At 63.9% G+C, this 25092-nt stretch overlaps 1 protein-coding gene across 2 annotated transcripts; it reads right to left on the bottom strand.

Annotated features, from left to right (window-relative positions):
- Positions 1-294: 294 nt before the first annotated feature.
- Positions 295-24183, bottom strand: Aspg (asparaginase). Of its 2 annotated transcripts, XM_042696897.1 has the most exons (16): positions 24002-24181; positions 16161-16269; positions 15610-15721; positions 14290-14415; positions 13081-13164; positions 11578-11704; positions 8528-8640; positions 7508-7690; positions 7303-7416; positions 6745-6867; positions 5931-6026; positions 5560-5723; positions 4215-4301; positions 3384-3483; positions 3059-3118; positions 295-579 (listed from the first exon to the last, which is right to left on the bottom strand). In XM_042696897.1, exons 1-16 carry the CDS (start codon positions 24081-24083, stop codon positions 559-561), a joined length of 1701 nt encoding a protein of 566 aa, XP_042552831.1. In that variant the 5' UTR covers positions 24084-24181; the 3' UTR covers positions 295-558. The 2 variants fall into 2 exon arrangements, with proteins under 2 accessions (XP_042552831.1, XP_042552832.1); XM_042696898.1 differs by lacking the exon at positions 4215-4301 and having other exon boundaries at positions 24002-24183.
- Between the last annotated feature and the right edge of the window lie 909 nt (positions 24184-25092).

Below are 25092 nucleotides of genomic sequence, written 5' to 3'. Positions count from 1 at the left end.
CCCTGGGCCGGGCGGCCCGCACAGCTTAGGTGGGGGATCCGGGCTGGTATATACCAAGGGTGGGGATGGACGCCGCTGGGGCTCACTGCCAGGGGCCGGGAAGAGCCAGAGCAGCCGCGCAGCAAGGGCCGCCTGGAGGAGGTGGCCGAATGCCAGATGAGATGGCGGGCATGGGAAGATGGGGCGGGGGCCGCCGGGGGAGGACACGGCTGGAGCAGGTCAGCATGCGGGGGGTCCCGCCCCAGGTGCCGGGGCGCAGGTCCCCACCGCCCACGAGAACAGCCGACAGACTCGTCCAGCCGGCTCGGGGAGCACGCAGGTGAGCCGCCCACTTTATTGCTATCTTGCCCAGCAACCACCATCAGGCTTGACAGGAAGCAGTCCTGGGGGGGGCATCTGTCTGGGGGGAATCAGTCAGGGGGGATCAATCCATCTGGGGGGGGGCAATCAGTCAGAGGGAGGGAGGGGCATCAGCCAGAGGGCGGGTGGGCTCCTGAGTTCCCTCCAGCTGGTCTCAGCAAGAAGAAATAGTGCCCACTGCAGCAGGGTGACCTCCGGTTAGACATCAGGCTGTACTTCCTGAAAATGAGGGATCTGCTAAGAACGCATGAAGCCCGGGCGATGGGCGCCCTGCCTCAGGACTCTACCAGCTTCCTGGTAGGGGAACCCAGCCGGCTGGGAATTCTCCAGAAGCATCACATAATGGAATGGAGACTGGGAGATGGGCAGGCGGAGTGCACACACCCTTGGGCCCCCAGCGTGTGTGTGTGTGTGTGTGTGTGGTGTGTGTGTGTGGTGTGTGTCTGGTGTGTGTGTGGTGGTGTGTGTGTGTGGTGTGTGTGTGTGGTGTGTGTGTCTGGTGTGTCTGGTGTGTGTGTGGTGGTGTGTGTGTGTGATGGTGTGTGTGTGTGGTGTGTGTGTGTGGTGGTGTGTGTGTGTGGTGTGTGTGTGGTGGTGTGTGTGTGTGGTGTGTGTGTGGTGGTGTGTGTGGTGGTGTGTGTGTCTGGTGTGTCTGGTGTGTGTCTGGTGTGTCTGGTGTGTGGTGTGTGTGTGGTGTGTGTGTGTGGTGGTGTGTGTGTGTGATGGTGTGTGTGTGGTGGTGTGTGTGGTGGTGTGTGTGTCTGGTGTGTGTGGTGTGTGTGTGGTGTGTGTGTGGTGTGTGTGTGGTGTGTGTGTGTGTGTGGTGTGTGTGTGGTGTGTGTGTGGTGTGTGTGTGGTGTGTGTGTGTGTGTGGTGTGTGTGTGGTGTGTGTGTGGTGTGTGTGTGTGGTGTGTGTGTGTGGTGTGTGTGTGTGGTGGTGTGTGTGTGTCTGGTGTGTGTGTGGTGTGTGTGTGGTGTGTGTGTGTGGTGGTGTGTGTGTGTGGTGGTGTGTGTGGTGGTGTGTGTGTCTGGTGTGTCTGGTGTGTGTCTGGTGTGTCTGGTGTGTGTGTGTGTGGTGTGTGTGTGGTGTGTGTGTGTGGTGGTGTGTGTGTGTGTGGTGTGTGTGTGGTGTGTGTGTGGTGGTGTGTGTGTGTGGTGTGTGTGTGGTGGTGTGTGTGTGTGTCTGGTGTGTGTCTGGTGTGTCTGGTGTGTGTGTGTGGTGGTGTGTGTGTGTGGTGTGTGTGTGTGGTGGTGTGTGTGTGTGGGTGTGTGTGGTGTGTGTGTGGTGTGTGTGTGGTGTGTGTGTGTGGTGTGTGTGTGTGGTGTGTGTGTGTGGTGGTGTGTGTGTGTGTCTGGTGTGTGTGTGGTGTGTGTGTGTGTGTGGTGTGTGTGTGGTGTGTGTGTGGTGTGTGTGTGTGGTGGTGTGTGTGTGTGGTGGTGTGTGTGGTGGTGTGTGTCTGGTGTGTCTGGTGTGTGTCTGGTGTGTCTGGTGTGTGTGTGTGTGGTGTGTGTGTGGTGTGTGTGTGTGGTGGTGTGTGTGTGTGGTGTGTGTGTGTGTGTGGTGTGTGTGTGTGTGTGGTGGTGTGTGTGTGTGGTGTGTGTGTGGTGGTGTGTGTGTGTGGTGTGTGTGTGGTGTGTGTGTGTGGTGGTGTGTGTGTGGTGTGTGTGTGTGTGTGTGGTATGTGTGTGGTGTGTGTGTGTGGTGGTGTGTGTGTGTGGTGTGTGTGTGTGGTGGTGTGTGTGTGTGGTGTGTGTGTGGTGTGTGTGTGTGGTGGTGTGTGTGTGTGCTGTGTGTGTGTGTGGTGGTGTGTGTGTGGTGTGTGTGGTGTGTGTGTGTGGTGGTGTGTGTGTGTGGTGGTGTGTGTGTGGTGTGTGTGTGGTGTGTGTCTGGTGTGTCTGGTGTGTGTGTGTGTGGTGTGTGTGTGGTGTGTGTGTGGTGTGTGTGTCTGGTGTGTGTGTGTGGTGTGTGTGTGTGTGGTGTGTGTGTGGTGTGTGTGTGGTGTGTGTGTGTGGTGGTGTGTGTGGTGGTGTGTGTGTGTGTGGTGTGTGTGTGTGGTGGTGTGTGTGGTGGTGTGTGTGTGTGTGGTGTGTGTGTGGTGTGTGTGTGTGGTGGTGTGTGTGTGTGGTGTGTGTGTGTGGTGGTGTGTGTGTGTGCTGTGTGTGTGTGTGGTGGTGTGTGTGGTGGTGTGTCTGGTGTGTGTCTGGTGTGTGTGTGTGTGGTGTGTGTGTGGTGTGTGTGTGGTGGTGTGTGTGTGGTGTGTGTGTGTGTGATGTGTGTGTGGTGTGTGTGTGGTGTGTGTGTGTGGTGTGTGTGTGTGGTGGTGTGTGTGTGCTGTGTGTGTGTGTGGTGGTGTGTGTGTGGTGTGTGTGTGGTGGTGTGTGTGTGTGGTGGTGTGTGTGGTGGTGTGTGTGTCTGGTGTGTCTGGTGTGTGTCTGGTGTGTGTGGTGTGTGTGTGTGTGGTATGTGTGCTGTGTGTGTGTGTGGTGGTGTGTGTGTGGTGTGTGTGTGTGGTGGTGTGTGTGTGGTGTGTGTGTGTGGTGGTGTGTGTGTGTGCTGTGTGTGTGGTGTGTGTTGTGTGTGTGTGTGGTGTGCGTGTGTGTCTCTGGGCCGCCGAGGCCCTGACTGGCACAGGCCGGGTCTGAAGTGGGCCTTCCGGCCCCGCCCACCCGCCCCGCCCCCATCCACCCAGGCGCTTACGCGGTTGTCCTTCAGGCTCTGGAGAAGGGCCACCACGTCGGGCTTCCCTGCTGCTTCCGCCTGCAGGGGAGAGGCGTGGAGGGGCTGCCCACCATGCAGGACACCTCCTCGTTACACCTGCTCCCCTGCCCACAAACAGGGTGCCCCACCCTCCTCTCCACGGCCCCAGACCCAGAGGAGGGCCCCGTGTGCTGCCGATGTGGGAGAGCGTGTCCCCAGAGGACTGGGGTTCCTGGGAGGAACTGGGGGTGAGGAGGAGCGGGCGGGACAGTCAGAGTGGCCTTCCTGGAGGCGCTGTCTCAGCCGGGGTGCAAGAAGTACTTACGACCTGCAGGGCAGTGTGCCCGTTGTACCCGGGCTGTGTCAGGTCGGCCCCCGCCTGCCACCAGGCCTGCAGGCCAGTGCAGTCTGCCTTGGATGCCAGCCTGGGGGGGGGGAGGGCCGTCAGGGCCTGGGGGCCACCGTCACCAGCCCCCCCCACTCTCAGTGCCAAGCCAGCTTCAAACAGCTGATCAGGCAGAGCCAGGCCCTGGGGCTGGAGTCCAGTTTCACAGTGGGTGTGGCTGTGACTCAGGTCCAGCGCATGCGCACACGCGTGTGCACAGACGCACACCTCTCCCTGCACAGCTCCAGTTTCATATTTCACAACACAGCCCTGGGGGTGCTGGAGCCGGTGCGGGGTAAGGAGGAGCCCAGACCCCACCCCACAGAACCAAGGGCGGAGCGGGCCATGGAGTGGCCTGTCAGCAAGAGGGGGGCAGGCAGGAGCTGGGGTGCCGCCACACAGGAGGGCCTCAGGAGGAACCGCCCAGGCCCCCACGCCCGCACCGGGGGCAGCCAGCCCCACCTCACCCCAGCCAGCCAGCCAAGCAGCTCAGGCCGGCTGAGCCCGGGTTCCGCAGGACCGGCCTACTCCCTCAGTTTGCCCATCTGTCATGAGCCACAAAGGCCTGCCTGGGGTATGGCCCTGGAACTTTCAAAGCCAAGACCAGCCTTAACCCTCCTGCCCCTCCCTGCCTCGCACCAGCAAGAGCAAACCCCAGATGGTGGCCTGGGCCGCCGCCTCTGCCCTGGGCCGGGCTGGGCCTGCCGTCCCTCCCCACTCCCCACGCCAGGATGCCCCCTCCCCCTCCCCTGCACCGCCCTGCCCCCTCACCGGCACAGCTCCGTCCCCACATCCTCCAGGTCCTGGGAGGACAGCTGGGCCCCAGCCGCCCGCAGACGTTGGATGACCCTCAGATGCCTGCGGGGGGGGGGGGGGAGAGGGGCTCCACTGAGCACCCGGCTCTTTGCTCTCAGGCCTGCTCAGGCTGGGCCACTGCGAGTCCCCCCCTCCCCCCGTGCCGGCAGTGCCCATCCATGCCCCTGACCTCCCCAGTCCAGGGAGCTTTCCCGGGGGTCTGGATGACCGGTCAGCAGGCATCCTTGGCCCTGGCTGAGCGGCAACCCCACCCAAGCCATGCCTCCCAGGACACCCTGGGGCCGGCGCCCTGGGGACAGTCCCGCACCTGAGTCAGCTAGTCCTCCTCTCACACGCACCCCAGGCGACCCCCTCCCCCCGCCACGGGGCCCAGGGATAGCTCTGGGGAAACTGAGTCAGGCGTGTCCCATGCCTGCAGTTGGGTGTAGTTGGGGATGGGTGCGGGTGGGGGATGGGTGCTGGCCGGGAAGGAAGGGCCACAGACACATGAATGGTGTCCTGGCTGCCCGTGATGGGGGGGGCGTGGCGTGGCTTCCTGGCTGGGGAGGGGCAGCTCGCCCATGGGACAAGGGGCTCCAGCAAGGCCAAGGAAGAGCGTGAGAGCGAAGACAAGGCTGCCCAGGAGAGTGCCGCTCTCATCGCCAGCTCCCTTCTTGCCAGGTGCTGGGTGCCTAATGCCATGGCTGCCCCGCCATCCTCGGAGCCGCCGGCTGGGCCCTGGGAGGCCCGGCCAGCCATGCTCAGACGCACTCAGGCATGGGAGGGAGGGGCACCGGCTGGAGCGTGGTGAAGGCGGGCGGGGCAGGTGAGCTCATCCTCCCCACCCACCTGCCCACGCCACGAGATGCCCAGTCAGATGTGCAGCCAGGATCACCCCAGAGTGGTGTGATGGCCACCCCACAGCGACCATCGCCCCCACCAACCCGCCAGGCCTGTTCCGGACAAAGGCTCAGCCCCCGCCTCGGCCAGTAAACCTGGGATCAGACACCGGCCTCCCACGGGGGACCGGCGTGCCCTTCCATAACTCATTCCCGCAGGCCACCCACCCCAGTGGGAAAATGTCGGGGAGAGGCTGGTCTGGAGCCCGGGGGCCTGGACGGCCCCAGGGGACAGAGGTTCTGATGTATCTGAGCATCAAAGGCAACTGAGGCACAAGGAAACAGACACAGTGGGCGTGCGGCCCGGCCCTGCCCGGCCGGGGCCGGCACCCAGGGGACGTGGGGCCAGCAGGCTGGCACATGGCCCTCCTCGGGTCTCGCGGCTGCCCTGGCCCTGCACCCCGTCTCCGTGCGGGCAGTACCTGCCCCTCACAGCCAGCAGCAGCGGGCTGTGCCCGTCCTCGTCCAGGGCGTTCATGTCCCTGCCTCTCTGCAGCAGCATGGCGACCACAGCCTCATGGCCCCTCCGCGCGGCCATGTGCAGCGGCGTCTGGCCCTTAGGATCCTTCAGGCTCAAGTCTCCGTCCTGGGGCCACACAAGAGCACACGGGCCGCCAGCGGGCGGTCAGGGCCCCGCAGGCCACAGGGAGGGGCCCATGCCTGCTTCCTGGGCTGCAGCAAGGCCCCGGGGTGGACAGACCAGCGCTGCTGCCCAGCGAGGCAGGCGGGGACGCAGTGAGGCCCGGGTGCCCCAAGCGCGAGCCCTGCCCTGGTCCCTGGCCGGGCGGCTCACCAGCTCCAGCAGATCCTGCAGGGCCTTCAGGTCACCAGCATGGGCTGCAGCCAGGGCCAGGCTGGGCGCCAGGGTGGCCCGCATGGCGTCGGCCTCCTGTGGGGAGGCAGAGAGCTGGAGTGCTCGGAGGGCAGCCGGTGGTTCTTGGACCGCACGCGCCGTGCCTGCTCCCCACACCCCACCCAGGGAGGTGCCCACCGCCTCTCTCAGAGGGTCTCCTGCCCCCTCCCCCACCTGCCAGCAAGGTCAGTGTAGAGGCCACTGGATTCTTTCCTGACCACAGCCCCCCACCCCTGCCGGCGGGACTGAGTCCTGTTGTCCCGAGGGGGACATGGGAACCTGTGCTCCCCCAAGCAAGAGCCTTGCTGAAGTCTCTCCATGGGGCCTCCTGCTGCAGCACCTGCCGCCCAGGGGCTCCCCGAGGGCCCGCGTGTCTGGTGCCCAGGGCTGACCCACCACAGAGCTGCTGCTCGTGGCCCACAGCGCCTGTCGCAGGCAAGCAGTAGGTGAGACAGCTCAGGAGGAAAAGGAGGCCAGGAGGCCCGCAGGCTGAGGCTGCCCTAAGAGAGGCTCTGCCCCCAGCTGCTCCCCCCCCAGCCCTGGACGCTCCCCAGGGGCAGGTGGTCACAGCGTGGGGTCCTCGGCCAGCATCTGGTTATGAAGCGGGAGGAGTCGGGCCGGGCCACGTGCCCGGGTGAAGGCGTGGGCTGAGTCTGGGAGCCCCAGTCCTCCTCCTGGGCACCCGCACGCTGCCCAGCCCGTGGGGTGCCTCCACTGCCTCCCAAGTCCCAGGCTGCGCCACACGGGGGAGTACCTGGCCACCGCCGAGCCCGAGCAGCCAGTCCACTCTGCAGGCCAGCGTGCGGTCCTGCGGCGGGGACCCGCACTCATCCCGCATCGGCAGAGTCATCTCCCCTCGAAGGTCCTTGACCAGCAGCTGGAGGGGGACGGGGCGGCTAACAGGCCCGGCCAGGGCGGGGCGGGCGTCCTGAGCTGCTATGAGGGCCAAGACCCCGGGCAGAGCGGAGGGGCTCCCAGGCCTGCCCCCCACCCCGTGCTCCCCCTCCATCCTCACACTCAAGAGTGGCCGCGGCTGGTGTTACCCAAGGCCTCACCGGGTGCGGTGCCCGTGAGCCCTGGGGGGGGGTCTGGGAACTGTGGGGAGCTCAGCAGGACCAGAACCAGAAACCTCGCAGGGAAGGGCGGGCCTGAACAGGAGGTCAGGTGAGGGCCGAGGGGGCCCTCCCCTCCTCAGGGAGCCCGCTCCCCTGCCCCCTGCCCTCTGAGCGTGTGCGCCAGCCAACACCCCTCGGGAGTCGGGCACACGCATGCGCATGTGCGCGCCGGCCCCGCCTACCCCGGCTGGGCTCACCTTCTTCCTGTCCTCCAGGCTCAGCCCTGGCTGCCCCAGCACGTAGGACAGCTTGGCCAGCGCGGCCTCTGCTGTCATGTCAAAGCCCGAGACGATGCCGGCTCCCGCCCTGTCCTGCAGAGGGCCACGTGGACCAGCCAGGTCGCTCAGCCCCAGCCGTCCCGTCCAGTCCCGTCCCCCCCCCCCCACCTGTGTCCCACCCTACCAGGCCCGATGCGTAGTCTGAGGTCACGGTCCCCCTGAGGCACTGGGTGCAGTTGACGATGAGCAGGCCGCGCTCCCCGGCCGCGCGGAGCTCCTGCAGCAGGTCCTCCTTGGTGGGACCGTTCCCGGCCCCAAAGGTCTCCATGACCAGGCCCTTCAGTGGGGGCTGCACGACGGCCCGGACCTGGGTGGGGGCGGGCGGGGGTGCTGGGCAGCCGTGCCGGCACATGGCCCGGCACACTGCCGCAAACTGGAGCAGCCAGACCCCTCTCTGCTCCGCTGTGGCTAGAGGCCTCCTCGCTTCCCCCGTGTCCAGAGTGAGGGCAATGGTGGGGTGGGAGAGACAGGGCCCGGGGCAGGCCGGGCGGCGCTCCCTCCCAGTCACTCCAGGGCTACCTAGAACGCTGGCCCTGCCCTCAACCCCAGCAGGCTGGGGTCCTGTCAGCATCTCAGAACACAGGAGAGGGAGCAGCCAGGCCTGAGCCACCACAGGAGCGAGAGCTCACCAAGAAAGAGATCACCGAGAAAGAGCAGAGTCCCCAAACTTGGAAGGCTGAGGCAGGAGGCTCTAGCGTGAGAGGCCCACACGGGCCTAGTGAGCTGCGGGAGGGGTGAAGGGGGAGGGAGAGAGCGAGGGCGAGAGCAAGCAGAACAGAGTCCTACGGCCACTCCAGACCGGCCCTAGGCGGTCAGGGGCAGCAGACCTGGTGGTCCAGAACATCTTCAGATGTCCGCACTGACTGACCACACTGACCAGCCCACATCCCTAACCAGCCTGGAGGGCCGGGAGGGCGCAAGACCTCCCACACAGGCCAGACACCGCTGGGAGGGCCTCGGCCACACGGCGAGGCTGGGCCTGGGCCTGGGGTGCAGGGAAGCGGGCGCCACGCGGGGTGACAGCTGCCCCGGGCACTCAGGTGGCAGGGAAGTCCCGGGGACCCATGGGCAGGGGAGCCAGAGCAGGCGCAGAGTGGACACGGGAGGCAGCGGGCGGCAGCAGGCGGCAGCAGGCGCCCCCTACCATGGAGGCGGAGATCCCAGGGTAGAGGCGCAGCAGGGCCACCTTCTGCTCCATGCAGCTGTGCACGCGCAGCGGGCCTTTGCCGCCGGCCCTCCGCACCAGCTCCGCGTTGACTGTGGGAACAGAGGAGGGCTTGGAGCCGCAGACCACCCGGCCGCCTGCGCTCGCACCCCTCCGGCCCTCCTGGTCCTGATTTCTCCAGGAGCACAGCCGGGGCTCCAGCTGTCTGCCTGCGGCTCCCCGCTGAGCCCCTGCAGAGTCCTCTGACCAGATAGTCAGCAAGTTATTGCTTGAGTCTTTGGACCCTCATCCTGGAGGAAAGCAGCATTGGCAGCTTCGACCCAATCTGCCGGGTTGTAGCCGCAGCACATCGCCTCCTCCCGGCGCGGCCTGGGAGCCGGGAACGGTTAGCCTGCACCCCAGCCTGAGGGACCCCGCCAGTGTGGGTAGGGCTGGCAGGCAAGCCTGGGGCCTGACCCTGCAGCCCGTGGGGGGGGGGGCGGGGGGCAGTCCCCTAGCACTGTGACACTGGGGGCGAGGAGGGGGCTCCAGCTCAGCCCAGGGAAACTGAAACCCAGGAAAGGAAGACCAGTGCCTGAAGTGTGGTGTGCAGAAGCCAGGTCAGCACCAGGCTCCAGGGCCTTCCTCCAGGGCTCTTCTGCCCACCCCGTGGTATCCCCACCCCACGGGCAGCTACAGGCCCACGTGGCCTGCTGTGTGAGCCGGATCACCTCAGATCTGGCGGGGCGGGGTGGGCAGGAGAGGGGAACGGGGCAAAGGCCACTCCCTTGGCAGGAGCCAGAGAAGAGCTCTGTGGAACCCTGGAGTTCCCCCTCAGGGGCCCTGGAGCCAAGGGGCAGGGCCCCCATACCCAGGACGGAGAAGGGAGGGCAGAGTGGCCAGCCAGGCGGGCAATGCCTTGGTCTACAGCCAGGGGGCCGGCAGGGAGCCACATGTGTGGGACGTGGCCTCGCCCGGCGGCCACGTGGGGTGCAGAGGAGGGCCTCCGCAGTGGGGTGTAAGACCCCAACTTGTGGGCAGCCTGACCCCCCCTCCCCTGTCTGTCCCTACCTGGAGTGGCTACGGCCTCTGGCAGGAGGGAGAGGGGGAGGGGGAGAGGAGGGGGGGAGGGAAGCTCTCCCTACCACCACTGCCTCCATTGCCTGCCTGCCTGCCACCTGGAAGGCCCTCCAGCTCACTTCTTCCCAGAGGGTGGGGGCCAGCTCGTGGGAGCCTCCCCCCCTCCCCCCCCCCCCCCCCCCCCCGCATCTGGATTCCCAGCCGGCTGGTAGGCGGTGAACACAAACACCTACCTGTCTCCTGCGCCCCGGGGCCACACCCCAGCCACAGCCAGGGCTTTCCCAACCCGGGTGCTGGAACCAGCCGGGCAGCCTGACATCAGTGGATGGGTGGAGCTCAGGTTCCCACACCCCAGCACATAAGTGTGTGGGATCTCAGGGCGGGGGCTGGGGACTGGGCGTGGGGGGATAGGGCCAAGGGTGGGTGGCCTCCGTGCCCAGCCCAGAAGCTGCTGGCCAGAGGCAGCTGTCCTGGGTACGGTGGAAGCCCTGAGATCTGAGGTAGAGGCCCTGGATCTGAGGTGGAGGCCTGAGATCTGGGGTGGAAGCCTGGGATCTGGGGTGAAGGCTTAGGATCTGAGTTGGAGGCCTGGGATCTGAGGTGGAGGCCTGGGATCTGAGGTGGAGGCCTGGGATCTGGGGTGGAGGCCCAGGATCTGAGGTAGAGGGCCTGGATCTGAGGTAGAGGCCCTGGATCTGAGGTAGAGGTCCCAGATCTGGGGTGGAGGCCCAGGATCTTAGGTAGAGGTCCTGGATCTGAGATAAAGGCCTTGGATCTGAGGTAGAGGTCCCAGATCTGGGGTGGAGGCCTGGGATCTGGGGTGGAGGCCCAGGATCTGGGGCGGAGGCCCAGGATCTGAGGCAGTGGCCCTGGATCTGAGGTAGAGGTCCCGGATCTGGGGTGGAGGTCTGGGATCTGAGGTAGAGGCCTGGGATCTGGGGTGGAGGCCTGGGATCTAGGGTGGAAGCCCCAGATCTGAGATGGAGTCCTGGGATCTGGGGTGAAGGCCTCTCTGTTGCTCCCACAGATTCAGACACTACAGTTCTGAGCCAGGATGAGGTGACGCAAACCCACGAAGCCAGGACTGTGAGCAGAACCTCAGCCTCCCTGACCCCTGACCCCTCTGGGGAGTGTGGCCCCCCGGGGACCAAGGCCCTGGCTGTCCCCAGCCCACCTTCCTCTGGGGAGGGTCGGCACCTCCCTAAACTGGGGAACGGTGCCTGTTTCACCAGGAAGTTCCCCTCCAGGCCCCAGCACAACTCCAGATCTGACCCGCAGGTCATTGCAGCCAGGCCAGGCCCTCTGGTGCCCCCCTCCTGCCCCCAGGCCTGGCTCTGCCCAGCCCTGGCAAAGCATCAAGGCCCCAAATGCCCCCAAAGAAGCCCTGCTCTGCTGCAGGTCCCCAGGGACCGGTTCCCACAGCGGGGACCCAACGCTGCCGCTGCCTCAGCCAGGACACAGGAGCAGGCGTGGCAGAACCACACCACGGCCGTCCCGGGCCCAGGCCCCCCGTAGACTGGGGACAGGGCCTGAGGAGAGGCCACGAGGACTCTGGCTCTGGGTCCGGGATGGCAGAAGCCCCTTGGGGCGGGGCTGTCCTGCGCCGAAGGACGGTGAGCTGGGTGCCCTCCCTTGGGCTGTTACAGTGGCCTGAGACCCCAGCAAGGCTGCCCAGAGCGCAGGTCTCGCAGGCTGCGCTACGTAGCCGGGCCAGATGGGGTGGCGCGACCCCCGGGGGAAGCCTCTGGGCTCCCTGACCCTCCTGGGGGGTGGCAAAGCGGTCCAGGGGACCTTGTGGGACATGTGGTAACCAGGTGGGCAGCAGAGTCCCAGTCCCGGAGGGGAACACTTCGGCTTAGGGCCATGTGGGGCAGAGCGCCTGGGCGGCAGACCCCCCAAGGCTCGGGACCAGGCCCCAGCTGGGCCTTTGGGGCCGGCGAGCCCAGCCGCCCGCTCTGGCGCCCACTTACGGGTGACGTCCGCGCCCATGACGGCCAGCGGGGGGAGGTTGGGGGAGCAGAAAGCCTCAAACTTCCGCGCGTCCACCTTGGTGGTCCTGTTGCCCCGGAAGAGCTGGTTCTGGAAGAACAGGCAGACCTGGGAGAGGAGGGGCAGGGCTCGGAGCCGGGCCTCGGGGTGACCCGGGGAACCCGGGGTGACCCTCGGGAGGTGGCCCCTCTGTGGACAACTGCAGCTCAGGCTACTTCCTGCCTGCCCCGCCCTGCGTGGACCCCCAGCCATTGGGGTCTGGGGAGCAGGCACGGGTGGCAGACCTGGGGGCGTGGACGATTCCAGAGTGCCCTCTGCATGGAGTGGGGGCACAAGGACGCCAGCCTCTGACGGGCGGGGTACGGCAGGAGGAGAGTCAGACGAGACAAGGGGAGAGGGGCTAACCACCCTGCCCTTCCTGGCCAGGAACTGCTGAGAACCGGCCTGGCCTTCCAAGGCCGGGAAGTCCCTGAGCCTCCGTGACACCGGCGTGGCACGGGGCACTGTGGGGGAGGGGCAGGCCTGTGCTGGGCACGGTCTATTTCATGTGTTCCTAAACACAACTATTGCACTTCCCTGATAAAACACTGGGGGCTGGGAAGGTGGCTCAGTGGTAGAGCGCTTGCCTTGCATGCATGAGGCCCTGGGTTCGATACCTTAGCACCATATAAGCAAAAAGAAAAAAGCCAGAAGTGGCACTGTGGCTCAATTGCTAGCCTTGAGCTGAAGAGCTGAGGGACAGCGCCCAGGCCCAGAGTTCAGACCCCACGACCGGACCCCCCCCCAAAAAAAAACCAAACACCTGTCTACAATTATTATGTTTACATGATATAAAATCTGGAGGTAAATACTCCAGGCCACTAATAACACTGTCTCTGTGAAGTGAGGTTGAATAACTTTATTTCCTCTGCTTTATCCATTTCTAGAGGTTTCCCATGATTGTTCATTGTAGAGTAAGAGGAAAAAAATCTCATCAGTTGACCATGTCCTGCTGGGCACCAGATCCACCAGCTCTTCCTCCCCAGGGAACCACGGCCCTGTGTCCACATCCCCAGGGCACCACGGCCCTGTGCCCACCCTCCCCAGGGAACTACCGCACCATGTCCACCCTCCCCAGGACACCACTGCCCCGTGTACACCCTCCCCAGGACACCACGGCCCCGTGTCCATGATCCCCAGGACACCACGGCCCTGTGTCCACCCTCCCCAGGACACCACGGCCCTGTGTCCACTCTCCCCTAGACACCACGGCCCCGTGTCCACTCTCCCCAGGACACCACGGCCCCGTGTCCACCCTCCCCAGGGCACCACGGCCCCGTGTCCACCCTCCCCAGGGCACCACGGCCCCATGTCCACCCTCCCCAGGGCACCACGGCCCCATGTCCACCCTCCCCAGGACACCACGGCCCCACATCCACCCTCCCCAGGGCACCATGGCCCCATGTCCACCCTCCCGAGGGTGAGCCCCAGGCTAGGCCAGGCACCTCAGGGATGATGTACTGTCCAGCCATGAGGAGGGCCCCCAGTAGGTTCTCACGACCATCATTCCACAGCGCATGGATGGGCACCTGGGGAGAGCCAGGAGGGGGATTTGAGGCCTGGGGAGGGGCCGTGGGAGAGGCTGTGGGGGCTGAGGCCTGGGGAGGGGCCGTGGGAGAGGCCGTGGGGGCTGAGGCCTGGGGAGGGGCCGTGGGAGCTGAGGCCTGAGGAGAGGCCGTGGGAGCTGAGGCCTGGGGAGGGGCCGTGGGAGAGGCCGTGGGGGCTGAGGCCGTGGGAGAGGTCGTGGGAGCTGAGGCCTGGGCTGAGGCTGTGGGAGAGGCCGTGGGAGCTGAGGCCTGAGGAGAGGCCATGGGGGCTGAGGCCTGGGGAGAGGCCGTGGGGGCTGAGGCCTGGGGAGAGGCCGTGGGAGAGGCCGTGGGGGCTGAGGCCTGGGGAGAGGCCATGGGAGAGGCTGTGGGAGAGGCCGTGGGAGAGGCCATGGGAGAGGCTGTGGGAGAGGCTGTGGGAGAGGCCGTGGGAGAGGCCATGAGGGTTGAGGCCTGGGTAGAGGCCGTGGGGGCTGAGGTCTGGGGAGAGGCCATGGGAGAGGCCGTGGGAGAGGCCGTGGGAGCTGAGGCCTAGGGAGAGGCCGTGGGGGCTGAGGCCGTGGGAGAGGCCATGAGGGTTGAGGCCTGGGGAGAGGCCGTGGGGGCTGAGGTCTGGGGAGAGGCCGTGGGGGCTGAGGTCTGGGGAGAGGCCGTGGGTGCTGAGGCCGTGGGAGAGGCCATGGGGGCTGAGGTCTGGGGAGAGGCCGTGGGAGCTGAGGCCCAGGAAGCACCTGTAGGGCCTGGCTTCACCCTCTCAAAGCCTCCAGTAGAGGGGAGCGAGGCTGGAGTGGGCGTGGAGTGGGGGGTATGTGGGGCTGGGCCCGGGTGGCTGCGGTGGACAGATGTGAGGCCGATGGGAGAGGAAAGGCCTCCTCACCCAGCAGGCTGTGGGGCCCTGGGCTGCCATCAATCCCAGATCCAGGGGTTGGTCAGAGCTGGCCTCGGACAGCCCAGCAGGGGTGCCTCTGCCTGTACCTCCTAGGGGTCCCCACATCCCAGCGGGTAGTGCACAGCGGGGGACTTAGCCGGGGTGGGGAGAGGGCCTTCCCCGGGCAGGAGCCCTGGCCCGCCTCAGCGTTGCTCTGGAGCCTGGGGCCGCGCAGGTACCTGGGCGCCGGTGAGAATGACGGGCTTCTGCAGGTTCTCCAGCATGAAGGACAGCACAGAGGCCGCGAAGGCCATGGTGTCCGTGCCGTGGATGACCACAAAGGCGTGGTACTGCTCATAGTGTTTCTGTGGAAGGGGGCACATTCAGGGCAGGCTGGCCGGCCCACCACAGGCCTCTGCTTGGAATGGGGGCGGGGGTACAGTGGGGGTGGGAGAGGAAAGGAACGAGGCACAGATAGGTACCCAGGAAGGCTCAGTGTGATCACCCTGCAGCCAGAAAGACAGCCATGCCTCCCGTGGGGACCCCACTTCCCTGTGACTCCCCTCAGAGCAGGAGAGACTGGGTCCGGGGGCTCTGGACACCCCACTAGGAACAGGGCCCCTAGGTTTCAGCCAGCACCTCCTAGGCATGGCTGTCTTCCCGGAGCTCCAAGCAGCCCCTGGATGGGGTCCTCTCTGCTGCCTCCAGAGCAGCAGGGGCAACAGGGGACTGAGAGCCTTGCTAGCATGCACGCGGATGACCAGAGGGGGCCCAGCTGTCACTGGAGGCCAGGGAAGGGAGGCCCACCTCCTACAGGGAGGTAGATCCTGGCTCTGGCTGCCAGGGACAGGCTGGGAGCCCAGGGGCCTTCCTACCCCGGGGGGTGGGGGTGGGAGCTCACTCACGGGGGGGGGGGGGGGGGGAAGGGGGAGGGAACCTCCCCTACATGGTCTACCTACACCAGGCCTGGCTGTCCCATCTAAAGACTGCCGCGTGGAGGTGGCGCCCCCTGCTGGCCATGGGTGGCACAGCTGGGAAGGATTTTCTGAAGCTGGTTAGCAGCTGACGGCCTGGCCACAAGCCCACAGGGCACCACAGGCCCACAGGGCACCACTGGACCTCAGCAGCGCAGCAGGGCCTGAGCCAGTGGATGACCTGCCACCACCAGGCCACAGGTGCCACAGGAGGCCCTCTTCCCGGAATGGGAACGTACCCAAGGTCAAACAGGAGGCTGGGCAGTTCAGCTGGGGGCGGAGGGAGCTGCTGCCCCCAAGGAGAAGGAAACAGGTGTGTGGCTAGGTTGGCTGTGGCAACAACATTCCAGGGAAGATGATGAGAGCCGAGCCTGGAGGGCAGGCCAGGCACAGAGAGCCCCGGGACCCTGCCAGCCCCCCCCACTGCCCCGTCCTCCCCGAGGTCTGGGGGAGGGGCAGTCCTCCTCCACCAGCGACCCCCAGCCCCTCCCCCCGCCCGCATGCCACTGCAAGCCGGCCCTGCTCCCCTAGACACCCCGTCCACCCCTGTGCCACCCTGCGGCCCCAGCCACAGACCCCACCTACCTGGATGGTCTCGGCGACCTGAACCCACTCGGGGATGGCCATGTCGCTGGAGTCGAAGAGGGGCTGGCACTCCAGCACTGTGTAGATGATCCTCTGGCCCGAGCTGGTGGGGCTGCAGGAGGCAGAAGCTGGCCCCCATCCCCGCCACGCCACGCCTCCCTGCCTGCCATGCCCCTCCCCCTCCCCCCAAGCCCACCAAGCCCCTCCCCTCCTGTGCCCACCATGCCCCCCCGGGGCGCTCCAGTGCCTGCCGGCTCTGGGATGGGCTCAGCACATGCTCCCAACTCCCCGCAGCCCACCACCAGGCCCAGCCGCTGCTCTGGGAGCCTCCTGAGGTGGACGGCCTCCCTGAGAAGGGTCAGGCTGTCCCTGGGCAGGGCCACTCCCTCACCCCAGCTGGGGCTGGGCCGGAAGCAGCAGCAAGGAGGGAGCGTACCAGGGGAGGTGCCCAGCCACAAGGGCACCGGGGCCACCGAGCCCATCCCAGGGGCTGGGGGTGCAGGTAGGAGGAGGGGGAAGGCCCCGGGCGGTGGGGGAGGGGCCGCACTCACGGCAGGGCCAGCGTGTCTTGGGGGAGGCTGTGGTCCCGGGCATATGCCTTGTCGTGGAACATGGGCAGCATCCTCAGCGCGGCAGCCAGGCCCTTTCCAGGGACGAGCACTGTAAGCGGAGTCCGGACGTTGGGTGGGGCAGGGCTGGCTGCTGCGAGCCTGCCCCATGGCTGCCCGGCTCTGGGCAGGAGCGGATGGGCCCTAAGGGTGCCTTGGGCGGGAGGACAGGCTGCAGCTGCTAATGCTGAGCCCTTGGGGGGCTGCCAGTGCCCCTGTCTGGATGCCGGATGCGGTGGCTTTCCCGGGGGGGGGGGCAGGCACCGACTCCTCTTCTTGAACCCAGACGGCCCCAGCCCAGGTCCTGCCTCTGCTGACACCCAGCATGTCCACGCTCCCCACCAACAGAGGCTCCGGGGGCCGGGCCTGCTCCAGCCTTTGTCTACCACCCCACCTCGAATGCCCACCACGTGTGGCTGGCACGGCCCACAGGTCCTGGCTCCGCTCAGGGCAGGAAGTGCCTCCAAGAAGTGCCCCACAATGCCCAGCCACCGGGCCCTTCACACACCACCTGATGGCCCAGTGCTCCGAGAGGAGGCCCGGCACACAGCAGGACAGCAGGTGCCCAAACATGTGTGCCCTGCAGCAGCTCTGCCCTGCGCCCAGCACCATCAGCACCCTGTCCCAAGGAAACCAAAGGTCGCAGGCAAGGGTCCTGAGAAACAACGGCTCAGCCGAGGCTTCCGGGAAGCAAAGGCTGAGGTCCTGGCGGGCAGCTCTGGGGCCAGCCCGCCAGGCCTCGGCGCCACCCTCGGGGAGGAGGCCAGGCAAAGGCTATGGGGCCACTCTGCAGCAGCAGGGACGCCTTGGCTGCGAAGCGCCTGGGACCAGCTGTGGCCCCTGGTCGGGCAGCCCCGCGGGAGCCCAGCTTCCCACGGCCCCACCCCAAGCCAGGCTTGACACCAGTGGGGAGCCAGCTCCCTCTGGTGGCAGGCTGGGGACGCACACCGGGCCACAGGTGAGCTCGGGGTCCGTGGTGCCTGACACCCCTTGACAAGTCTTTGCTGAACTCCGCAGAGGCAGACGTGGTGCCCTCTGCACTGCTGCAGGCACAGAAGCTATCCCAACAGCGGCGGTGCACACGGCCTCACAATGGCAAAGCCCCGGCCCACCTGCAGCCGGCACCAAGGCCAGGCCAGGCCAGCAGCCCTGAACCGGAACAGACACGGAGAAGCCCAGGGCTCCCCGGAGGCGGGGCCCACCTGTCCCTCAGGCCTGCCGCCCTCCCCACACGCCTGCCCCATGCATGCCTGTCTATGTGAAGTCTTTTAAATGCCACCTGTGACGATGATAAAACAAACTGTCATTCATGTGATCCTAACACAATACCCGAGGTCTGTGGCTGCAGGTGTGTGCACTGTGAGCCTGCAGTCTACACATAGTGTCTGCAGGGTCCAGTTGTGCAGACTTGGTGCAGGTACTGCTCCCTCAACCACAACGCCCTGTCTCCACCTTCATCACTGAAACTGTCAGTGTAGCCGGGCGCCAGTGGCTCACGCCTGTCATCCTAGCTACTCAGGAGGCTGAGATCTTATGATCACAGTTCAAAGCCAGCCTGGGCAAGGAAAGCCCATCAGACTCTTACCTCCAATTAACCACCAGAAAACGAGAAGTAGCACTGTGGCTCAAGTGGTAGAGCGCTAGTCTTGAGTTGAAGAGCTGAGGGACAGCGCCCAGGCCCAGAGTTCAAGACCCACGACTGACAAAAAAAAAAGGTGAATGTACCAAGGCACTGATGGCTCACACCTGTAACCCTAGCTACTCAGGAGGCTGAGATCTTCAGATGATGGTTCAAAGGCAGCATAGGCAGGAAAGTCCAGGAGAATCTTATCTCTGATTAACAATAAAAAAAAACAATAGCAATAGAGCTGTGGCCCAGGTGGTAGAGCACTAGCCTTGAGCACAAAAGCTCAAGGACAGCAACACACACACACACACACACACACACACACACACACACCCTACAAAATGGTTGGTGAAACTTTAGTGTTTTGCCTGTTACTTGTATCAGATGGAAAAAGACATTTTGAGCATTCCTGTTGTTCAACACCTGGCCTATATTTATTTGTCTGGACTCAATGAGTATTATATACTATATCAGGAGCTCTGGGGTCACAGGCACTGTCCCCCTAGCTGGAAAAGATCTAAAGTTGTTTGTCAGTCGTGGGGCTTGAATTCTGGGCCTGGGCGCTGTCCCTCAGCTCTTCAGCTCAAGACTAGTGAGTTACCATTAGAACCACAGCGCCACTTCCGGCTTTCTACTGGTTTATTGGAGATAAGAGTCTCACAGTTTCTTGCCCAGGCTGGCTTTGAAACACAATCCTCAGATTTCAACCTCCTGAGTAGCTAGGATTACAGGTGTGAGCCACCAGCACCTGGCAGATCTAAAGTTTTGATTTGTGTCAATGACCTAAACCTGTTATCTTACCCAACCAAGGATTCAAACTTTTGCTGTGAGCATGAAAACTAAATCAATGCTTGTGTGTCGCCTGATGCTAACTGCTGCTCGTTCCTTGGTGTGTTGGGTGTGCTGGTGTCCTCTAGGTCTGACTTGGCGTGTTGGGTGTGCTGGTGTCCTCTAGGTCTGACTTGGTGTGTTGGGTGTGCTGGTGTCCTCTAGGTACAGACTTGGTGTGTTGGGTGTGCTAGTGTCCTCTAGGTCAGACTTGGTGTGTTGGGTGTGCTGGTGTCCTCTAGGTACAGACTTGGTGTGTTGGGTGTGCTAGTGTCCTCTAGGTCAGACTTGGTGTGTTGGGTGTGCTAGTGTCCTCTAGGTCTGACTTGGTGTGTTGGGTGTGCTAGTGTCCTCTAGGTCTGACTTGGTGTGTTGGGTGTGCTAGTGTCCTCTAGGTCTGACTTGGTGTGTTGGGTGTGCTGGTGTCCTCTAGGTACAGACTTGGTGTGTTGGGTGTGCTAGTGTCCTCTAGGTACAGACTTGGTGTGTTGGGTGTGCTAGTGTCCTCTAGGTCTGACTTGGTGTGTTGGGTGTGCTGGTGTCCTCTAGGTCTGACTTGGTGTGTTGGGTGTGCTGGTGTCCTCTAGGTCTGACTTGGTGTGTTGGGTGTGCTAGTGTCCTCTAGGTCTGACTTGGTGTGTTGGGTGTGCTGGTGTCCTCTAGGTCTGACTTGGTGTGTTGGGTGTGCTGGTGTCCTCTAGGTCAGACTTGGTGTGTTGGGTGTGCTAGTGTCCTCTAGGTCTGACTTGGTGTGTTGGGTGTGCTGGTGTCCTCTAGGTACAGACTTGGTGTGTTGGGTGTGCTAGTGTCCTCTAGGTACAGACTTGGTGTGTTGGGTGTGCTAGTGTCCTCTAGGTCTGACTTGGTGTGTTGGGTGTGCTAGTGTCCTCTAGGTCTGACTTGGTGTGTTGGGTGTGCTGGTGTCCTCTAGGTCTGACTTGGTGTGTTGGGTGTGCTAGTGTCCTCTAGATCTGACTTGGTGTGTTGGGTGTGCTGGTGTCCTCTAGGTACAGACTTGGTGTGTTGGGTGTGCTGGTGTCCTCTGGGTCAGACTTGGTGTGTTGGGTGTGCTGGTGTCCTCTAGGTCTGACTTGGTGTGTTGGGTGTGCTAGTGTCCTCTAGGTCAGACTTGGTGTGTTGGGTGTGCTGGTGTCCTCTAGGTCTGACTTGGTGTGTTGGGTGTGCTAGTGTCCTCTAGGTCTGACTTGGTGTGTTGGGTGTGCTGGTGTCCTCTAGGTACAGACTTGGTGTGTTGGGTGTGCTAGTGTCCCCTAGGTCTGACTTGGTGTGTTGGGTGTGCTGGTGTCCCCTATGTCTGACTTGGTGTGTTGGGTGTGCTAGTGTCCTCTAGGTCTGACTTGGTGTGTTGGGTGTGCTGGTGTCCTCTAGGTCTGACTTGGTGTGTTGGGTGTGCTGGTGTCCTCTAGGTACAGACTTGGTGTGTTGGGTGTGCTGGTGTCCTCTAGGTACAGACTTGGTGTGTTGGGTGTGCTAGTGTCCTCTAGGTCTGACTTGGTGTGTTGGGTGTGCTGGTGTCCTCTAGGTACAGACTGGGTGTGTTGGGTGTGCTAGTATCCTCTAGGTACAGACTTGGTGTGTTGGGTGTGCTAGTGTCCTCTAGGTCTGACTTGGTGTGTTGGGTGTGCTAGTGTCCTCTAGGTCTGACTTTGTGTGTTGGGTGTGCTGGTGTCCTCTAGGTCTGACTTGGTGTGTTGGGTGTGCTAGTGTCCTCTAGATCTGACTTGGTGTGTTGGGTGTGCTAGTGTCCTCTAGGTACAGACTTGGTGTGTTGGGTGTGCTGGTGTCCTCTAGGTCAGACTTGGTGTGTTGGGTGTGCTGGTGTCCTCTAGGTCTGACTTGGTGTGTTGGGTGTGCTGGTGTCCTCTAGGTACAGACTTGGTGTGTTGGGTGTGCTAGTGTCCTCTAGGTCTGACTTGGTGTGTTGGGTGTGCTGGTGTCCTCTAGGTCTGACTTGGTGTGTTGGGTGTGCTGGTGTCCTCTAGGTCTGACTTGGTGTGTTGGGTGTGCTGGTGTCCTCTAGGTCTGACTTGGTGTGTTGGGTGTGCTGGTGTCCTCTAGGTCTGACTTGGTGTGTTGGGTGTGCTGGTGTCCTCTAGGTCTGACTTGGTGTGTTGGGTGTGCTGGTGTCCTCTAGGTACAGACTTGGTGTGTTGGGTGTGCTAGTGTCCTCTAGGTCTGACTTGGTGTGTTGGGTGTGCTGGTGTCCTCTAGGTCTGACTTGGTGTGTTGGGTGTGCTAGTGTCCTCTAGGTCTGACTTGGTGTGTTGGGTGTGCTGGTGTCCTCTAGGTCTGACTTGGTGTGTTGGGTGTGCTAGTGTCCTCTAGGTACAGACTTGGTATGTTGGGTGTGCTAGTGTTCTCTGGGTCCACATTCTGACTTTCTGGAATGCCAAACCTTACGAAGCTGGTGTCCGAAACCTAAAATTGCAAGTGATGCTGGTTTGTGTGCATTTCTTCCTAACTGACCGGGACATCTGAATGCTGCCGATGTGATGCTATTACCCCCACTGCTATCTGGCCCCAACGGAAACACTCCCGGTCAGTCCCACAGGGAATGACTCAAGCAGAGTTAGCTTTTCAAAGCTAAGGGGTTTATGCACATCCTGCTTAGGAGCTACTACTTTTTAAAATGTTGTTGCCTCTCTTTTTTTTTTGGGTCCGGTTGTGGGGCCTGAACTCTGGGCCTGGGCGCTGTCCCTCAGCTCTTCAGCTCAAGGCTAGCACCCTACCACTTCAGCCACAGTGCCACTTCCGGCTTTTTTCTTTTTGCTTATGTGGTGCTGAGGAATCGAACCCAGGGCCTCAGGCATGCAAAGCAAGCGCTCTACCACTGAACCACCTTCCCAGCCCCATTGTTGTTGCTTCTTAGCCAATCAGTTTGGTCTTTCGGGAACACACTCCCCCCTGACTTGCCCGTGGCCCGGCCCAGCAAGTGATCAGACCAGCTGGGCCATGGGACGGTGAGGAGAGCCCCACACAGGGCTCCTCCCTGCAACTAGGGGCCCTGCGGAAACCAGGGGTCCAGGAGGTGTGCAGACAAGAGGGGACACCGTCACATTCCACATGGAGAGGCCTGTGCCAACCCTGCTGCAAGGACTGGCACCTGTGCCAAGGAGAAATGGTTCCTAGGCACATTCCGTGCTGCCAGTCTTGTCCACCTTCCCGGGGAGAGTCCTGGATCTCCCTCCAACTTTGTTTCTTCCCCTCTCCAGGCTATAAAACTACAAATGATATAGCATAAGGCGGTCGCTATGAAACTCGGAGGTGAAGCTGATGAGACGCCTCAGGACTGGACAGCCGCCACAGCCCCGCCGGGCCCCACCACCTGTCACCTCCGCAGGAAAATTAAAGAAAATCCAGTAAGGATTAAAAAGAGCATCTGCAAGCCAGCGCCAGTGGCTCAGGCCTGTAACCCCAGCTATGAGGATCAAGAAAGTCTTAGCTCCAAACTAAGGGAAAAAAAAAGGCCAGCAGTGACACTGTGGCTCAAGCTGTAGAACACTAACCTGGAGCCAAAGAGGGCACCCAGAGCACCCGGGCCCTAATTTCAAGCCCCAGGAGTGGCAAAAACACAAAAACACCCAGCATCTGCCTGGTTGGCTGGCACCAGAGCCCGCTGGGCGGCAGCAGGCTGCACCGCTCGCTGCCCTCTTTAGGACCAAAGCCACCAAGCTGCCTGGGACGCCGGCCCAGGAGTACCAGCCCCTACCCTGGATGTTCCTGCCGGGGGATGGGCCTTGCTGGATAAAGTTTCTAGCTCTTTCTGGATCTCTAACCTGATATCCAAGGTCTCACACCTCAGGATATGTACAGCACACAACCTTTGAAGCAGTTATAAGAGACCACCAACTCATTAATATCCTTTGAAAATGTAAGGCACTGGGGGGGGGGGGGGGGAGGGAAAGGGAGCAGGCAGGCAGAGCAGGCAGGGCCCAGGGTTGCCAGGCAACAGGTGGAGCAGACTTCCCACAGTTACCAGGGTCACTCACAAAGCCAGCCCCAAGCTCGTCCACAGCTCTGTTCCCAACTTTCAAAGAAACACCGGAACCCGGCCCTGGACTGACACCGTTCCACAGCTCGGAGGCTCAGCCAGCAGAGCCGAGCCCTGGGGGTACAGTGACCCTCAATGACCTTTGCCCCAAGATGCCTAGGACCTCAGTTTAGGATTGTCCCGTCTCTAGGAGAAACACACACGGGCTCCATGGGTCTTGGTCAGCCTGGGCACCAGCCACACAAGCCCCGTGGGCCAGACAAGCTTCTCGCCACAGCAGCAGGAAAGAAGTCATGCTCCCCCTGCCCCCCTCCCCCTGCCCCCCTCCCGGCCTGTCTCCTCTTCACTCTTGCCCTGGGCTGCCCTCTCCGGGGTATACTTTCGCTTTCACTTCTCTTCTCCGGGCTGGGCTGGGGCGTGGCATCTTGCCCGAATCCTCGGGCCAGGGAAGGCCAGGGGGGGGGGGGTCTCGGCTCTGAATTTCCAGGGACAGCCGGGGCTACGTGACCCAGCACTGAGACCTGGTTTGGTTTTGTTTAAGGGTGTTGTGGAGGAGTGTTCCTGGGGTGGAGGCCAGCAGTCTCCTCCTGGACCCAGGGAGGAGGAAAGGAGGTAGATGGGGAAGTGGCTGACAGACTGGCAGGGGTATTTGGCAATTTGGCAAGCTCTCCTACCCCAAGGGAAAGGAGGTCAGAGGGCAGCTGGCTCAGGCCCAGGTAGAACCGGCTGTCTGGGGTATGCGAGCTGCTGGGACACAGGGGACAGGGCTGGTGTGCTGAAGAGGAGAGGGCTGTGGGGGGCTGCAGGCTCCGGAGGAGGCTTGTGGCTGGCAGAGGGGGGCGGAGCTTGCCATGAGCTGGTCCTGCGGGCCCTGAGGGCACCATGTGGTCCTTCCAGGGTCCCGGCTCTGATGGGGAGCAGCACCACGCTGGCCCCGCCTGTCCCCTCCCTCCCTCTCCCCCTGGGACTCCATGGGGCTCCGTGGGCAGGGGTCTCAAACAGAGACAAAGCCCAGGGCCAGTGGCTCAGGCCTGCAACCCCAGCTACTCAGGAGGCTGGGATCTGAGTATGGTGGTTCGAGGCCAGCCCTGGCAGGAAAAGTCCATGAGACTCTTCTCTTCCTTTACCCACCAGAAAGCTAGGAGTGGCGCTGCGGCTCAGGTGGTGCAGCGCCCGCCTTGAGCTATCCACTCAATGCTGGCACCGAAAACCAAAACCAAAAGCAACGCTGATGGGGCAGGGGTGGGGGGCGCCCCGGCCGGACGGGAGGGGGCCCCGGCGAGGTGTGGGACCCGGGGCGCAGGGGCGGCCACTCACCTCCGCCCTCCATCAGCATGCCGATGGTGCCGCCGGTGTAGACGGCCAGCAGATGCCGCTTGGAATCGGCCACGCGCGCCATGCCGGCACCGGGGTCCGGGGTCCGGGGACACGAGCTCTGCGCGGAGCCGCCGCGGGGCTCGTTTTGTAGCGTCCGGCGTCCGGGCGCGCGGGCGGGGCGGGGTAAACAGGGCGGGTGTGCCCCGGCCGGCGGTGACGCGGGACTTGGGGGAAAGTTGGGACTCCGCACCGGCAGTGGGCGGGGCCCGCGAGGGGCGGGGCCCGGCGGCGGGCGGGGCCTGGGGCTCCCGGAGCCCGGCCCGCGAGCGGAGCGCACCCCGTGGCGAGCGCACCCCGTGCCGGCTCCCGGGCCGCGCCGACGGCCTTGCGTGTTGAGCAAACACCCCGTGCCCCACGGGCCGCCATGGCCGAGGACCTGCGGGCCGGGCCCGGGCCTGGGCGTCCGCTTCCCGGGGTTGCCCGGGCCGGCCTCACCTGCGGTCCGGTCCGGGAGCCCAGCCGGCGGCGGTGGCCCCAGAGGCGGGTCCTGCCCGGGACGGCGCGGGACGCCCGGGCTCCCACTCCCGGCTCCCACCCCCTGCACGCGGGCCTCGTCCCAGCCCGCGGCTCTGCGAAGCCCCGGCGACGCGTGCGGGTGGCAGGGCCGTGCTTGCACCTCACACAGGCACGCCGCTCACGCCCCGCGTGCGCTCTGCTCACACGCACACCTCCGACCCCCCACCCCGTGCGCTCTGCTCACACGCATGCCGCCCCCGTGCGCTCTCCTCACACGCGCACCTCCCCCCCCCCCCCCCGCGCTCTCCTCACACGCGCACCGCCCCCCCCCCCCCCCCGTGCGCTCTCCTCACACGCGCACCTCCCCCCCCCCGTGCGCTCTCCTCACACGCGCACCTCCCCCCCCCCCCGTGCGCTCTCCTCACACGCGCACCTCCCCCCGTGCGCTCTCCTCACACGCGCACCTCCCCCCGTGCGCTCTCCTCACACGCGCACCTCCCCCGTGCGCTCTCCTCACACGCGCACCTCCCCCCCCCCGTGCGCTCTCCTTACACGTGCACCTCCCCCCCGTGCGC

This window comes from Dipodomys spectabilis, unplaced genomic scaffold, assembly GCF_019054845.1.
Source record: "Dipodomys spectabilis isolate Male_0828 unplaced genomic scaffold, ASM1905484v1 ptg000212l, whole genome shotgun sequence".
Classification (NCBI taxonomy): domain Eukaryota; kingdom Metazoa; phylum Chordata; class Mammalia; order Rodentia; family Heteromyidae; genus Dipodomys; species Dipodomys spectabilis.
This window is presented reverse-complemented; position numbering and strand designations above follow the sequence as displayed.